At 41.5% G+C, this 16926-nt stretch overlaps 1 protein-coding gene across 9 annotated transcripts in view; it reads left to right on the forward strand.

Annotated features, from left to right (window-relative positions):
- Nucleotides 1-16926, forward strand: part of LOC134351958 (receptor-type tyrosine-protein phosphatase mu-like) — a 1067206-nt gene that overhangs the window by 506473 nt on the left and 543807 nt on the right. For all 9 annotated transcript variants that reach the window (XM_063058925.1, XM_063058929.1, XM_063058945.1 and 6 more), the window contains exon 7: nt 6341-6634. In XM_063058925.1, the coding sequence (XP_062914995.1) occupies nt 6341-6634 (294 nt within the window). The remainder of the gene's footprint in view (nt 1-6340; nt 6635-16926) is intronic.

The raw sequence follows: 16926 nt of genomic DNA on the forward strand, positions 1-16926 counted from the left end.
TTTGAAGTGGGGGCATTTATTTTATTTAGTGATACACCGTGGAGTTGGCCCTTCTGGCCCTTCGAGCTGTGCTATTCCAGCAACCTTTGACAAACACTATTAACCCAAACCAAATTACGGGACAATTTACAATAACCAGTTAACCTATCCAGTACATCTTTGGACTGTGGGAGGAGACCAGGGGACTCCAGGAAAACCCACACATTCCATGGGGAGTAAGTATGGAGACTCCCTACAGAACTGTGCCAGAATTGAGTTCCAAACTCTGGAATGTCCCAAGTTGTAATACCGTCACGCTAACTGCTATGTCAGTGTTAGTTTTTCACACAGAGAATGGTGTGTGCGTGGAATGTACTGCCAGGTGTGGAGAGGAAGATAAATTAGAGACAATTAAGAGACTCGTGGATAAGCATATGTATGAAAACAAATTGAGGGCTATGTAGGAGGGAATCAGTACATTGATCCTGCAGTAGGTTAAAAGGTTGGCTCAACATCGTGGGCCAAAAGGCCTGTACTGTACCGTTCCATGTCCTAATGTCCTCTTCAGAATGCCTGGCTTATGAATCAACATAGAAATTTTATAAACATTTATCAAGCACTCTGTTGGTGTTGTCTTCTTTTAACATGTATTTGTAGTTGTCATGGAAACTATTTTTGCTTACTGCTGCCCTCTAGTGACCAGATGATTCAGTTTTAGAGTCACAGGGTCATAGAACATAACAGCACAGAAACAGGCCCTTCTACCCATCTAGTCCATGCTGAAGCATGAATTTATCTTGTCCCATTGACCTGCACCTGGATCATAGCCCTACAAATCTGAACAAAATACTCCAAGTTAGCCTTCACCAATATTTTACACAATTTCAACATAACATCCCAACTCCTGTACTCAATACATTGATTTATGTATCTCTATCTACCTGTGACACCAGTTTCAAGGAACTATCAATCAGTATTCCCACTGCAAGCTTTGATCGTCTTCCTCGCTGTCCACTACACCCCCCCCCCATTCTTGTCATCGTCAAATTTGCAGATCCAGTTTACCACATCATCATCCAGATCATTGATATAAATGACAAACAGCAACAGAACTAGCACTGATCCCTACAGCACACTTCTAGTGACAGGCCTCCAGGCAGAGAGGCAACTGTCTACAATACTTTCTGACTTCTCCAGGGAAGCTAATGTCTAATCTAGTTAGTACTTGATCTGGAATGCAAAGTAATTGAACTTTCTTGACTAACCTCCCATGCAGGACCTTGGCAAAGGGTCTTGCTAAAGTCCATGTAGGCAACATCTACTTCTTTGCCTTCATCAACTTTCCTGGTAACTTTAGCAATATAATTTTCACTAAACAGTTTGCTGCTTGTTTTTTTTTGTTCACTGGAGCAAGTTTAACCTGGGCCTGAATTTTATGTCAAAATAACAAGGCTAAAGTACACACAATTGTTTATGTGCAAGTTACAGAGCCTCTTCAGTTCGCATTCGGAATTTGCTATCCATATTTTCCTTCTGCACCACGTTCTCCTGCCTTCATCCTGTAACTTTTAACACCCTTGCTAACTAAGCACCTAACAACCTCTGCTTCCGGCCTTCACAGCCATCTGAGGCAATGAATTCCAGAGTCACGATCATGTGGCTAAATTATTCTGTGGCTCTGCCCTCTGGATCTAGAGTCTTACCAATGACCAAGTCCTTCCAATTCACTGGTTGCTGTACAATGTTTTTAATACATTAGAAGGAGTAGAGATTGTACGGAGTGAATGGATGTGTTCGGGCAAGTTAACCTGTTGACTCAGAACTTCAATCTAATCTAATCTAAAAATTTGCATGTTATAATTCATCACACCAGATTTATACATATATTAGTGTAAACAAATAAAACTATGTTGGAGTGATATGTTAGTAATATTGCTAATTCATTAAGAATTAAGATTCATTAAGAAATCCTTGTCCTGGGCCCAGCACATAGTGGAGTTATAAAGAAAGCACGGCAGCACCTCTATTTCCTTAGAAGTTTGCAAAAATTCGGCACGACATCTAAATCTTCGATGAACTTCTGTAAGTGTGTGGCAGAGAGTAAATTGACTGGTTGTATCATGGTCTGGTATGGAAATACCAATGCCCTTGAATGGAAAATTCTACAAAATTTAGTAGATACAGCTCAGTCCATCACAGGTAGAGCCCTCCCTATCATCGAGCACATCTACACAAGGTGCTGTCGCTGGAAAGTGAGATCCGTCATCATGGACCCCCACCACTCAGGCCATGCTCCTTTCTCACTGGTGCCATCAGGAGGGAGGACTCACACTAGCAGGGTCAGGAACAGTTATTATCCCTCAACCATCAGGCTCTTGAACAAGTGGGGATAATTTCTCTCAACTTCACTCGCCCCTTCACTGAACTGTTCCCACAACCTATGGACTCTCTTTCGGAGACTCTTCATCACATGTTCTTGATATTTATTGCTTATTTATTTATTTATTTATTATTATTATTCCTTATTTTATTTTTCTTTTGTACTTGCACAATTTGTTGTCTTTTGCACATTGATTGTTTGTCTGTCTGGTTGAGTACAATATTTCATTGATTCTATTACGGTTCTTGGACTTACTGAGTATACCTACAAGAAAACGCATCTCTGGGTTGCCAGTGGTGACACACACGTATGTACTTTGATAGTAAATTTGCTTTGAACTTTGAATCTAAATATCCCTGGATCCTGAACTTAACCTAGCACACAAGAACCAAGAAAGAGGACCACCAGACCCCTGGAGCCTGCCACTATTCAATATGACCTTGGTGCTTTATGCCAGCCCCAACTGTGTCAGCTCCCCATTACCCTCAATTTCAAATATTAATCTAATTCCATTTTAATGATTTCTAAAAATCTGTCCTCCACCCATCCTCTGTGGCAGTGATTTCCTGTGATTCACTACATTTTGAGAGAAGAAATCGCATCTCAATTTTGAATGATTGGCCCCTTAATTTGTATCTATGTTCCCTTGTTTGTGACTCTTCCACTTGTGAATACATATCAATATCTCCCACCGTCAAACCCCGTTTGGATCTCCTAGATTTGAATAATTTCACACCTCATGCTTCAAAATATCAAAGTATACAGATTCAGACTGTCTTGCCTCTTTTGAAAAGAAAACCCTCTTATCCCAGGACTTGACCTGTTGAGTCTTCTTCATACTGGCTTCTACTTTCCAATTTCAGTCTTAATTGGGGTTCCATCATGCTTAATTATCATTTATTTGATCCTTTCCATTACCCCTTTCCAAGTATTGGTTCTTTCTATTCTCCACATCTAAGCACTTCCTAGCCTGGAATATCTAATTATTCTTGCTCTTGCATAGACGTGTAGGTTCCTTCAAGTGGAGAGTTGGATCATTTAATAGCTAAGATCATTCTGTCCCATGTGAACGACCAAAGTGTACTTGAGATGAAGAAATGCATTTTATATACAATCTGGTCTTTATGCATAGGAATCAACTGCACTCTCAGTGATGTTCTGCTCTAAAACATTTACTTTTGAGGCACAGGAACACTATAATTAGCATTAGAGCATGAATATATAACATGGGTTACATTATCCTGAGCGACTGCGAAATTAAAAACATATTATCACCAATTTAAACAAAGTTATATTTTAGTGATGAGAATTTTTAGGCCAATGTTGCATTACAGTTCCAGCATTCTTCCTTCTGTTTTTAATAAAGTTTGATTTGAGCACTTTGCCCATGGAGAATAAATCAGTGCCTTTCTACATTTATGGCGCAAAACTTTTAAAAAAGTAATTATTTCAAATCCTCTCTTCTCAAAGCTATTAAAGTGCTGAATTCAACAAGGCGGGTAAGGAGAAGTAATAACTGATTTTTATCAACTGCACCTTTTTTGTAGCACTTGTTAAAATTTTTAAGCTGCATTGTTAGAAGGTACTCTTTGCGATTTGGAGAGGAGACGTTGCATTTAGATTATAATTAAAAGCACTGGTATTAAGCAGGTGAATGTCAGCCACTGCTAGCTGTACTATTTTTCCTGCTCAGTGGCTAGGACTTCAGAGCAAAGCAGGGCTTACACGTGTTATGGGCAGCAAGCTCCTGTGGAGGAAGGATGCTCATTGTCTTCATTGCAAGTGGACTGCATTACAAATCAAAGCCTAACCCTCTGGGGATAGAAACTAATAAAACACAGTCTATTTCAAATCACTGTTACAATGAGGATTAATTGATATAAGTGTTAAGGCTCTGCAGGCTTTTCTGTGGGATCTAATTTGCAAATTAAGAGGTGGTCTAACACCACAGTTCCTGGTTGAGAAAGCAATCCTCTCTACTATCTAGATGTAATAAAATGCATATGATTGTTGAATGATCAGGAAATAAGCAATTATTTGATGTGCTTTCAATTTATGCTCTGTGCCCAAAGCCATTTGTCCCTCATATTTGGAAAAAAAAGTTATTTCAGGGCTAAATTCTGTTAGAATAACTCTTGTTTTCACTCATCATACATTGCAGTTGGTAAGACTGCATGTTGCATGTTTTTTGTTGCATTTCGGTATTAGAGTCAAATTCATAGTATGCTTTGAAATAACATTAATTTAAAGTCAAAGGAACCCTTCAACGATGAAGGTTATTAAAGGAACCTCTGTCTGGCTTACCATATGTGATTAATAATATCATAGTTTCTTATTGATCTATCTTATTATCAGAACTATGCATAGATTCTCTTCTAATTTTATTGTAGTTAAAGCTTCCCAGTAGTTGGGACTGAAGTTTCAATTGTTGCATTGGGATATAATTAGATGTTATTGGAACACAGAATTTAAAATATTTGTTATGTTGAAGTGAGAATATTGGGAAGGCTTCACTTTCCAGTGCTGGATGTGAGCAGACTTAAATTCAGTTTTCCTTTCTCTTATCTAGTTTTACTATCTCCTGCTCCCAAGATCTACATTTTTATTCTTGCTTCTGGAATAGTTTGTTCAGGGGTTATTTTGTTTTACATATTCACGGGACATGAACGTCACCAATAATGGTTACTGCCCACCCCAATTTTTCCTAATTGATTCTTTTGTGGGCAGTTACAAACTAGTCACATTGCTGTGGCTCCTGGTCATATGTAGGTCAAACAGGGTTCCTCACTTGACAAACACTGATGAACCAGAAGGCTTTTTAACCACAGTCCTGTGGTTTGATGGTAGCCATTATCATTTCATATTTATCTAATTGCTCGAATTTAACTTCCACATCTGCTATAGTGATATTTAAAACTAGTGCCTCTGGATCAATAGAGCAATCCTTCTGAGAGACAAATGGCAGAACTTTCACCAAAAGAAAACAGTGGTAAACCTGTCCTGGTGTTCCCACATAAATGCTACATCCCTAAACTGGTGATGGTTTTATCCTGCTGGTTACCCCTGTGTTGCTGTAGTAATACTCACAACACGCTGGAGGAACTCAGCAGTTCGGGCAGCATCCGTGGAAAAGATCGGTCAATGTTTCGGGCCGAAAGGCAGCTCCTACCCCACTGATACAAAATTATTGAACAGTTTCCGAGGACAACAAATGGAGGTTGAGTTCGTGATCTACCTCATTATGGCCTGCACCTTATTGTCTACCTGCACTACTCATTCTCTTAACTGTAACATTATTACAGTAACTGTTAACATTTTCTCTTGTACCACTTCAATGCACGCTGGTAATGAAATGATCTGCAGGGATGACATGTAAAGCAAAGTTTTTCACACTTGCTCAGTACTTGTGACAATAATAAACTGATTTTCCCATTGTCAAGTTAATGTTACCTTTTGTAAACTGTCATTCATATACAGTGGTACCTCCATGTTTCTTATATGTTGACATGCATATTGACATGTAAGTTCCACTGTATGTAGGATTTCTACAGAACTGCTAAGGACTATGTTGGCAAGTAAATCACAGGTATTGTTTGCGAATAACAATGGACAAGTGTGAGTGGCTTATTTAAGTTATGAAATTGATAGGATGGGGTGGGACTCCACCATGTTAGAAGGTTTAAATGTAATTAAGAGAATAGTAAACCCATCAGGATAAGGCACTGCTTAATTTTTAAGAATATGATCATTTTCATGAGATATAAAGGACCCGAAGACTTCATTGTTAATGGATCAAAATTTAAGTTGATGATCACTTATTAGAAAGAAGAAAAAAGGCTTAATTTCCACTTTAAATTGTTCTTGTTACTATGTGCCATTGCCCAAAGGATTATGGAGATCTGCCATCTATGGATTTCATATGGGTGCTTTCATGTGAGTTATATGGGTATAAATTAATATTGTTAAACCTTATTTCCTCAGATCCACCTACTCCGATTGCCCCACCTCAGATTAATTCTGTTGGTGCTACGTACCTGTGGATCCAGCTTAACGCAAACTCCATCAGTGGGGACGGGCCTATCATCCAACGTGACATTGACTACCGCAGCACATCTGGGAGCTGGGCAGACATACAGCCAGTGGACAGCCATCAGTACAAAATTGGCCACCTGGACCCTGACACCGAGTATGAAATCCGAGTTCTCCTCACCCGACCCGGAGAAGGGGGAAGGGGAGCTCCTGGCCCTGCCCTCAGAATGAAAACAAAGTGTGGAGGTAAGTCCTGGGAAAATTGGTGAAATGGTATCATTTGTTGTGGAAAAATTGCCCGTGAACTGTTCAGAACTACATTGGCAAGCAAATCAAGGTGGGATGGTAGGGGTTTTCTTTGTGGATAGCAATTGATGAGTAAGAGTGACTTTATTAACTCATGAAATTGATATAATGGAGCTGGAGCCTACCCCACTGGAAGGCTTAAGGATACTTAAGAGAACAGTATAGCAATCTTTAGATCATGCCATGCTTATTTTTCAAGCATATGATTATTAGTGTGAGAAGTGGTGGGAAAAGAATAAAGGATGTGCAGATCTCATTGTTACTGCATAAATACTTAAGTTGATCTCTAGAGTAGAAATGTTTGATTTCTACTTTACTTCTATTTGTAAAGCTTCCCCTCTTTTAGCTGTGCCATTGTCCAAGGGATTAATGTGGATCTACCAGTTATTAATTTCACATTGGTGCTTCTTTCTGAGTTATATAGACAATTGCCTAATATTGTGGCAACAGCTGCTTGAGCCCTTCGTTTGGTTAATCTTGCTCAGTTGTTTCTTCCTCTAATATTCCACACATATTTGCCTTAGATCACTGGTGCTCGGGATTTAAGACAACACCTGGTGCAGTAGGGCGTGAGGCTAAGAGTTAATTAAATAGGAAGCTGGCTGATCATAGGTGGTAATGGTGAAGATGGTATCACTACAGCTGGGCTCATGTGACTTCTAGAAATTTAATCCAAAAAAAGTACCAGGCTCTGAATTTTGTCACAAATCAGCATCATTATTGGAAAATGTAAGACGTTGAACAGAAATTTAGTTGGAAAGAGATTCTGACCATCCACTTTTTCATTGGCAAATGTCTTTTGTCAGACATACACTGTGAGAACGTTGTATAACATGGATGGTTTGACAAATACAGTACATTGCTGTTCTGCACAGATAGCACTGCAAAAGAGCTCCGTAGAAACCGACCTGTATGTGCAACACAGAACAATAGGTTGTACAAATTTTAAAATAAGTTCAGGTGTGATAAATCGGAAGTGAAAGCAGAAAATATTGGAGATATTCTGTAGGACGAGCAGTGACAGGTTCTGATGAAAAATTGTTCCCCTTTTTGCTGCCTGACCTTCTATATCCACCATTTTCTGCTACATGGATGGGTACTGCTGTGTTCTGCTTTATGTATATGTAGCCTGGGGAAGAATACACACACAGGACAACAAATACTTTTTTGGGTCTTAAATTCTTTTACCTGTTTTAGATGTTTCATTGCAGAAAGAGGGTAACAAAATAAAAATGACAACATAAATTAAAACAGTTCTCGCTTTTACAATCTCAGTTTAACTTCAGACCATACCCTTGTTACATATGTAGTATGAAAACAACTAAAACAAAATATACAAAACCATTATGGTAGTGGCAAATCTTAAAAAAAAGTACAAACGATGTTAGAATCTTACCAACCCAGTACCTTATACACAACATCGAAAATATGAATAAATACATCTCATCTGAACTAAGAGATGTACTCACATTTGGCACACACGTGCTTAACTTCCAAACGCACATAGGCTAGACTTAGAAATGAGTTCTCCTCACTCACACTAGGTGAACAGAGATTAATACATTCACATTACTCTGTTACATTCACATTAGGTCATGAAAAATAAAGAAAGGCAAATAAACTTTTACAATATATTGCCTTGTTGTTGAATTACTAAAAAAAACTAACCTAGTAGGTCAATTAAGGAACTTCGCAATCATGCTATCCAGTGCTGATCAATCTAGAACATGGCAACTCTTCGTTCTATTCCACCCATGCAAAATGATGTCACCGTTTTCTCTTAAAGGCACAGGCAGCTATTTTTAGCATTACCAAGGTGAATATATAAGTGCAGTTTAACAATAAAAAAAAGGATATTCGACGGTCACCTGGTTACATTTTCCCCTGCATACCAGTAAGTGTCCTCGATTACTCACTCACTGCAAAAGTACCTTTAACCTCTCTAACTGCCTCTCTGAATAGAACTGAACTTAGACAGCCAGGATCTGTGACACTGCCGCAGGACTTATGGAGGCCACGTCTAAAACTGACCTTGGTTTGTGATGTGGGTTAGAGTGCTGCCCAGCATTTACTCTTTTACTCCTGCGGGGCGCTGTGACAGGAAGGCTACTGACACCTGACCCTGTATCAGCTGTCACAGCTGCTATGTTCTCAGTTCCAGAAGTTTTGCTGTCAAGGATAAGGTCGAGATTATGTACAACCTGTTCTGACACATCTTCTCCCAATATCACACCATTCTCTGAATCCTCAGAATCTGATTCATGTCCCAGGAGAGGGCTGGCCAGAATTACAGGAGTTTGCAGTCTCCTTTGAGGAACTGGGGCGGGAACGTTCTCACAGGACCTGATGTCTACCCTGTTTACCCTTTTGATAGGCCCTCCCTCCGAATGTTCCACAATGTATGTGTTGTCTAGCACCTCTACCACCCTGTAGACAGTTGATTTCCACGCATCCTAGATCTTACTACGACCTTATGGTCTGTTCCGGAGGTAAACTAGTGCATTTACGTCAATCTGGGAGCAATGAATTTTATCCTCCTGTAAGGCACTGCGTTCTGCAGCCTTCTTTTCAGAGTATTCTTTCGCCTTGGCATGAACATCACTCAGTCGTTTCTGGTGTATGGCTAACCCGTCATAGTTCCTGTCTACAGACTGTTCTCACCCCAACAGAGCATCCATCGGCAAGTGGGGATCAACACCAAACAGTAGGTAATAAGGGGAATACCCGGTAGTTGCGTGAGGCGTCACATTATATGCATACACCAACTCAGATAAATGCTTTGGCCATATAGTTCCTTAATTGACCTATGAGTTCCATCTCTGCTCAATTGCTCTCAACTTGGCAGTTTTCAAGTGTGATAACGGATTATTATCAGTTATTACGGTGGATTTGGAACCCAATAAGTAACCATGAAACTTCTCTACTTTGGCCCACTTCGTGCAAGCAGCTCTAATTTCATGCTTTTATAATTCCTATCATTCTTTTCAGCATTTCTCAATCGTCAGCTTGCATATGCAATAACCCTCTTTGCCCCTCCCTGTTGCTGGTATAAAACAGCTGCTAGTCCATGACTGCTTGCCTCAGTCTCCACTATGAAAGTCTGTGTGAAATTGGCAAAGCCAAGGATCGGTGAACTGATCAGTTTCCCTTTGAGCAAGTCAAAGGCAGTTTGATACTTTTCCATCCAATACTGTTTTAACAGCTGGTTTGCTTTACTAGGACTCCCTGCACCAAGACACAAATTCACTACATCTTGCAGAGGACCTGCAATCTTTGAGAATCCCTGAATGAACCGTCAATAATAACTACAAAAGCCGAGAAATGATCTTAAGTCTTTGACTGTAGATGGTACTGGCCATTGCGGAATAGCCGAGTCCTTTTTGGGATCTGTACCTAACCCCGTGGCTGATAGCTGGTGTCCTAAGAACTTAAACTCTGACTGTAGAAGTGACATTTTTCCAATGTCACCTTCAGACCAGTCTCCTTGAGATGCTGAAACAGTGTCAAGCCTCTCCAAGTGTTCCTGGAAGGTCTGCGAATACACCAGAATTTCATCCAGAAACACCAGCATAATTTGGAAGACTAAGTCATTCATCGTTGCCTGCATGAGTCTTTGAAAAGTTGCCGGGCCATTGCAGACCCCAAGTAGCATGCGAAGATATTCATACAGACCAAATGAGGTTGAAAAAGCAATCGTATACCTATCACACTCCTCTACCTCCACTTGATGATAACCACTTGCAAGGTCTATCATTGAGAAAAACTGCACTCCCTGAAGAGCATCAAAACTTTCATCAATACATGGGAGCAAGAAAGCATCCTTTTTAGTCTTAAGATTCAGTCTCCGAAAATCTGCACAGTCTTATGCTACCGTCAGCCTTCTGTACCAACACTGCAGGTGAGGCATATGCACTATTACTCTCCTGAATCACAACCTTCTTCAACAACTTTGAGATGTGCTCTTTCACTTCACTGTACTGATTGGTATGGCTGTGAAATGGGCTCATCATCAATTAAATGAATTTCATGCTTGACCTTGTCAGTGTACCCAAGGTCTTCATCTTCGACTGCAACGATATCCAGGTACTTAGCCAGTAAAGCTGAGCTGAGCTTGTTGTTCTTCGCTACCCCCAGTGTCAAGCTTGGCTAGAATTGACTTTAACTTGGGGTTACTACCCTCATCCTTTACACCAACAGTCACTTGTTCAATGCCAGCTGAGTTTCGCTGAAATCTTACAGCACCTTGTCAATCACTGGCTACGCATTCTACCTTTGATAGTATACCCTGCCGGGTCCTAGGTGAGAGCCACCCAAGCAAAATGACATCACCGTTTTCTCTTAAAGGCACAGGCAGCAATTTTAGCATTACCAAGGTGAATATATAAGTGCACCTTAACAATTAAAAAAATGGATATTCAGCAGTCACCTGGTTACATAATTCGTATGGCACATTATGGCTGAGTCTATTTATCAGCATTGCTCAGTCAGTGTTGACTGAATGGATGGGTCCGTGTACAGTATATTATGTTGTCTGCTTCTGGTTTCATGTACACACTCATGAATCTCTTTATACAACGTGGCATAACATGCTGGCTACACAAACTCCTTGCAAAAGTATTGGTACATATATAAAGCGAGGGTGCCTATGACTTTTGCACAGTACTGTACTTGCCATGGTGGATTGGAGAGCGAGTTTGTCATCTGGCCGGAGCAAAAAATGTCGGGAATAGCGAGGGTGGAGAGCCACTGGAGGAGTATGGGACAGATGGCAGGGAAGGAGCGCCAGGGCAGAGGATGGCATAGCTGCAAACACACCCAGCCCTGAGACACCAGGCAAGGTCATTTCGTTCTAAATAATTGGTTTACTCATCATGACAGAATGTCTCTCTGGTTTTCTCTCCATCCCCTCTCTGTGCCCACATCCTGTATCAGTGCACAATGGAGTTCCATCTCAGAATCAGGTTTACTATCACTCACATATAGACAATAGACAAGAAAATTTTATTTCTTACATTCGCCTCATAACATGAGGGAGGAAAAATCTTTATATTGCATCTCCATTGCTATCTACAGGCAATATGACAGGAACATGTGGGAGGATATTGCCCAAACACTAAGATTGTACACATAGTTTTTTGTATATGTGTATGTACAGTTAGATACAAGCCCAAAATGCAATCAGATCAATGTGTATTGATAAATCTGATGGCCTGGTGAAAGAAACTGTCCTGGAGCCTGCTGGTCCTGGCCTTAATGCTGTGGTACCGTTTGCCAGACGGAAGCAACTGAAACTGTTTGTGGTTGGTGTGGCTGGAGTCCCTGATGATCCCCCAAGCCCTTTTTATGCACCTGCTGCTGTAAATATCCTGAACAGAGGAAATTTCACATCCACAGATGCGCTGGGCTGTCCGCACCACTCTCTGCAGTGCCCTGCCGTTGACAGTAGTACAGTTCCTGTACCAGGTGGTGACACAACCAGTCAAAATGCTTTCGATGGTGCCTCTGTAGAAAGTTCTGAGGACTTGGGGACTCATGCCAAACTTCTTCAGCATATGTCATGAAATTAGTTTTTTTTGAGGCAGCAGTACAGCGCAATACATAAAAGTACTACAGTACTGTATTGCCAAACATTGCCAGGCCATATACCCCATGTTGAGAATCAAGACTCATTTAATTTTTATGGTGAATCTCCAGTAAATAGTATGTAATCAATTTTTATTCTTTAACTATCAGTTGCTTTTATTCAGTAATAACCTAAAATAGAAGATTCTTCACTCTCCATTTTTAAAATAAACATTATTCATGATAAAAAAAAATGATGCATGTGCAGAGGAAGAAACAGTGCAAAACTTTTGCCCCAACAAACAAAACATGCTGGAGGAACTGAGCAGATCAGACATCATCTATGGAGAGGAATAGCCAGTCTTTGTTTTGGTCTGAGACTCTTCGTTGTCCCGGTCTGCAGCATTCCCTTCAAAGTTAATGCAACCACGATACTTCTGAGATGTGTATTGAATTAGAATTTATTTAAATCTTACATCCATCCCACAACATGAGGGAGTAAAAATCTTTGCATTATGACCCCATCACAATGTACAAGGGTGTGAATTTATAAGTCTAATGGCTTGTAGAAAGAAGCTGTCCCATAGCCTGTCAGTCCTGGCTTTAATGCTGAGGTACCGTTTGCCACTCAAAAGCAGCTGAAACAGTTTACAGTTGGAAAACTGGTGTCCCCGATGATTTTCTAGGCCTTCTTTACACACCTGTTACTGTAAATGTCCTCAATGGAGGGAGGTTCGAATCCACAGATGCACTGGGCTGTCTGTACTACTCTCTGCAAGAGTGCCCAGAGATCAAGGTTGGTGCAGTTCCCATACCAGTCAGGATGCTCTCAATGGTGCCCCTGTAGAAGGTCTTGAGGATTTGGGGGCTCAAACCGAACTTCTTCAGTTGCCTGAGGTGGAAGAGATGCTGTTGTTCTTTTTTTTTTGCCACATGTGTGCAGTGCAGGTGAGATCTTTGGTGATGTGTACACCAAGGAACCTGAAACTACTCACCCCCTCAACTGCAGTCCCAATGATGATGATTGGAGCAAGTCTGTCTCCTTTCCTCATGTAATCCACGGTCAGCTGTTTTGTTTTTTGGACATTGAGAGAGAGGTTGCTATCTTGGCACCACTGTGACAGGGTGTTAACCTCTCCTCTGTAGGCTGTCTCATCGCCACTAGAAAGGCCGTTCTATGTCATATCATGTGCGAATTTGATCAGCAGATTGGAGCTGTGTGTGGCAGCACAGTCGTGGGTGTAAAGGGAGTAGAGGAAGGGACTCAGGACACAACCCTGGGGGGCACCTGTGTTGAGGGTCAGAGGGGCAGAGGTGAGGGAGCCCATCCTTACCACCTGTCAGTGTTCTGATAGGAAGTCCAGGATTCAACTGCACGGGGTGGGGTGCAGGCCGAAGTCATTGAGCTTCCTGTCAAGGGAGGAGGCAATTATGGTGTTGAGTGCTGAACTGTAGTCCAGGAACAGTGTTCTAATGCATGCATCCCTCTTCTCCAGGTGAGTCAGGGCAGTGACTCACTCTTCCTGTTCATTCTGATGCACTCTTCAGTATTGTGATTCCCCAAGCATGCAGTCTTGGCAGGAATTGTTGTCATCGCAATAGCCCTTCAACATCTGAACTGCCGGTGTAAGTCTAATGCAAGGGTGACTGTCCTTTCTTGAAACTGAAAATGGAAGGTGAGTGTGTAAACTGTAGGGAGCTGTGTGTGAGCAAATGGTGCTGTAGGGAGACCATGTTTGCCTGGGTACAGGTACAAATCACTGTTCATATGAATGGCTGATAATTTGGTTGAGTTTGCCCAATTATCTTGTCATGTTGCAGAGAGAAGAGAAGGTAAGTTATAGATCCTGTTCAATGTCAAGGTGGCGAGAGAACTGTCATAGTGGCTACATCGTGTTGGCAGATTCAAAGGTGGAGAGAAAATTGGAACTGTATTTTTAAAAAAAAACATATAAAAGGTGATGTAACTCACTGCATTCACTAAGAACTTATTGCAGAGGAACTTGCAGTTTCAGCTCTAAAGACAAACAAACTAGTATCAATTAGTTGTGCTGCATTTCCCAAATTACATACTTCTATCATGTCACCTCTCAGCCTCCTTCACTCCAAAGAAAACAGAACTAACCAGTTTAATCTTTCCTATTAACTCAAGTCCCTCAATCCCATGTGAACCTTTTCTTCATGCTCCCTGGTTTAATTATGGACAAATCATTCAAGTATAGTAGGAGTAGGCTGCATCGCTCTTCAAGCTTGCTCCAACTAATGAGAACATGACCATCTGGCTGTAACCTCAGCTCCACATTCCTGCCTACGCCTGGTAATCTTTCACCTGCTTGCTTATGAGAAACCAACCTAAACACAAGAGATTTTGCAGATGCTAAATCTAGCTCTGTTTTAAAATATTCAGCAACTGCTTCTGCCACCCTTTATTGAAAATATGTATAAAGGCTCCCAAATCTCTGAGAGGAAAAGTTTTACCTTCTCAGTTTTAACTAGGTGACACAAATCTTGTGGTTACAGCCATTTTATAAGATGCTCATAACAAAGAAATAGCAGTAAAGGCAAGTAACCAACCTAACTGTAACCAGTTCACTCCAACAAAGAATCTCAGAAACTGAATCAGGTTTCATATCACTGGCAAATGTTGTGCAGTTTATTACCTTAGCGCAGCAATACATGACAATATATAAAAAATAATTAAATCAGTTACAGTAAGTATATGTATATTAAATAGTTACATTAAAATAGTGCAAAAACAGAAATAATAAAAGTGAGGTGGAGTCCATGGGTTCAATGTCCATTTAGGAATCAGATGGCCGAGGCAAAGAAGCTATTCCTGAATCGCTGAGTGTGTGCCTTCAGGCTTCTGTACCTCCTACCTGATGGTTACAATGAGAAGAGGGCATCTCCTGGGTGATGGGGGTCCTTAATAATGGATGCCGCCTTTCTGAGACACCGCTCCTTGACGATGTCTTGCAGACTTCGGAGACTAGTACCCAGGATAGAACTGACTAGTTCTGTAGCTTCTTTTGATCCTGTGCAGTAGCACTGCTTCCCCCACTCCAAATAACAGACAGTGATGAAGCCAGTCAGAATGCTCTTCATCACACATCTGTAGATTTTTTCGAGTGGTTTAGGTGACAAACCAAATCTCCTCAAACTCCTGATGAAATATAGCCACTGTCTTGACTTCTTTATAGCTGCATTGATATGCTGGGACCAGGTCCCCTCGTCCTATCCTTTCTGAAGTCCACAATCAGTTCTTCTGTCTTACTGACGTTAAGTGCAAGGTTGTTGCTGCGATATCACTCAACCAGCTGGTATATCTCACTCCTGTATGCCCTCTCATCTTCAGCTGAGGTTCTACCAGCAATGGTTGTATCATCAACAAAGTTATCAAAGGTATTTAATCTATACCTAGCCACACGGTCATGGGTGTAGAGAGAGTGGAGTTGTGGGCTAAGCACACATCCCGAAGGTGTACCAGTGTTGATTGTCAGTGAGGAGGAGATATTATTACCAATCTGCACAGATTGTGGACTTCCAGTTAGACCTCTAATTACAGAGGGTGGTACAGAGGCTCAGGATCTGTAGCATATTAATCAGGACTGTAGGACTGGTGCTGTTATACACTGAGCTACAGTCGATGAACAGCATCCTGACATAGGTATTTGTATTATCCAGGTGACCTAAGGTTGTGTGAAGAGCCATTGAGATTGTGTCTGCATAGACCTATTGTGGCGATAGGCAAATTGCAATGGATCCAGGTCCTTGCTGAGGCAGGAGTTGATTCTAGCCATGACCAACCTCTCAAAGCATTTCATCACTGTAGACGTGAGTGCTACTGGATGATAGTCATGAAGGCAGCTCTTGGGCACTGCTGAGAGGTTGGAAGTGTCTTTGAATATAGCGGCCAGTTGGTTTTCCAAGCATTACCAGGTACACCATCTGGACTCCATCTATAGTCAGGGGAGCAGACAGGAGATTTTGTGGACGTGAGAAGGACACCCTCATGGTTTGTTGCCTCCCAGGTGCCAGGGTCCGGGATGTCTCTGACCGGGTGCACGACATCCTGGTACGAGAGGGAAAGCAACCAGAAGTCGTGATACATGTTGGGACCAACGATACAGGCAGGAAGATGGATGAGGTCCTGAAGTGTGAGTTTCGGGAACTAAGCAGAAGGCTGAAGAACAGGACCTCAAGGGTGACATTCTCAGGATTGCTGCCAGTGCTATGTGACAGAGATGGTAAGAATTGGAGGAGATGGCAGTTGAATGCGTAGCTGAGGAGTTGGTGCAGGGAGCAGGGTTTTAGATTTTTAGATCATTGGGATCTCTTCTGGGGAAGGTGGGACCTGTACAGATTGGATGGGTTGCACCTGAACTTGAGGGGGAGCAATATCCTTGCAGGTAGGTTTGCTAGCATGGTTCGGGAGGGTTTAAACTAATTTGCGAGGGGGATGGGACCCAGAGCGATAGAGCAGTGAAAGAAGTGCATGGAGTAAAGCCAGATCTAACATACAGACAGGCTTTGAGGAAAGAGAAGCAGAATAAGCGGTGTAAAGACAGTAAGGTAGAAGGGCTGAAATGTGTGTACCTCAGTGCAAGAAGCATCAGGAACAAAGGTGATGAACTGAGAGCTTGGATACATACATGGAATTATGATGTAGT

Source organism: Mobula hypostoma, chromosome 1 (genome assembly GCF_963921235.1).
Source record: "Mobula hypostoma chromosome 1, sMobHyp1.1, whole genome shotgun sequence".
Lineage (NCBI taxonomy): Eukaryota > Metazoa > Chordata > Chondrichthyes > Myliobatiformes > Myliobatidae > Mobula > Mobula hypostoma.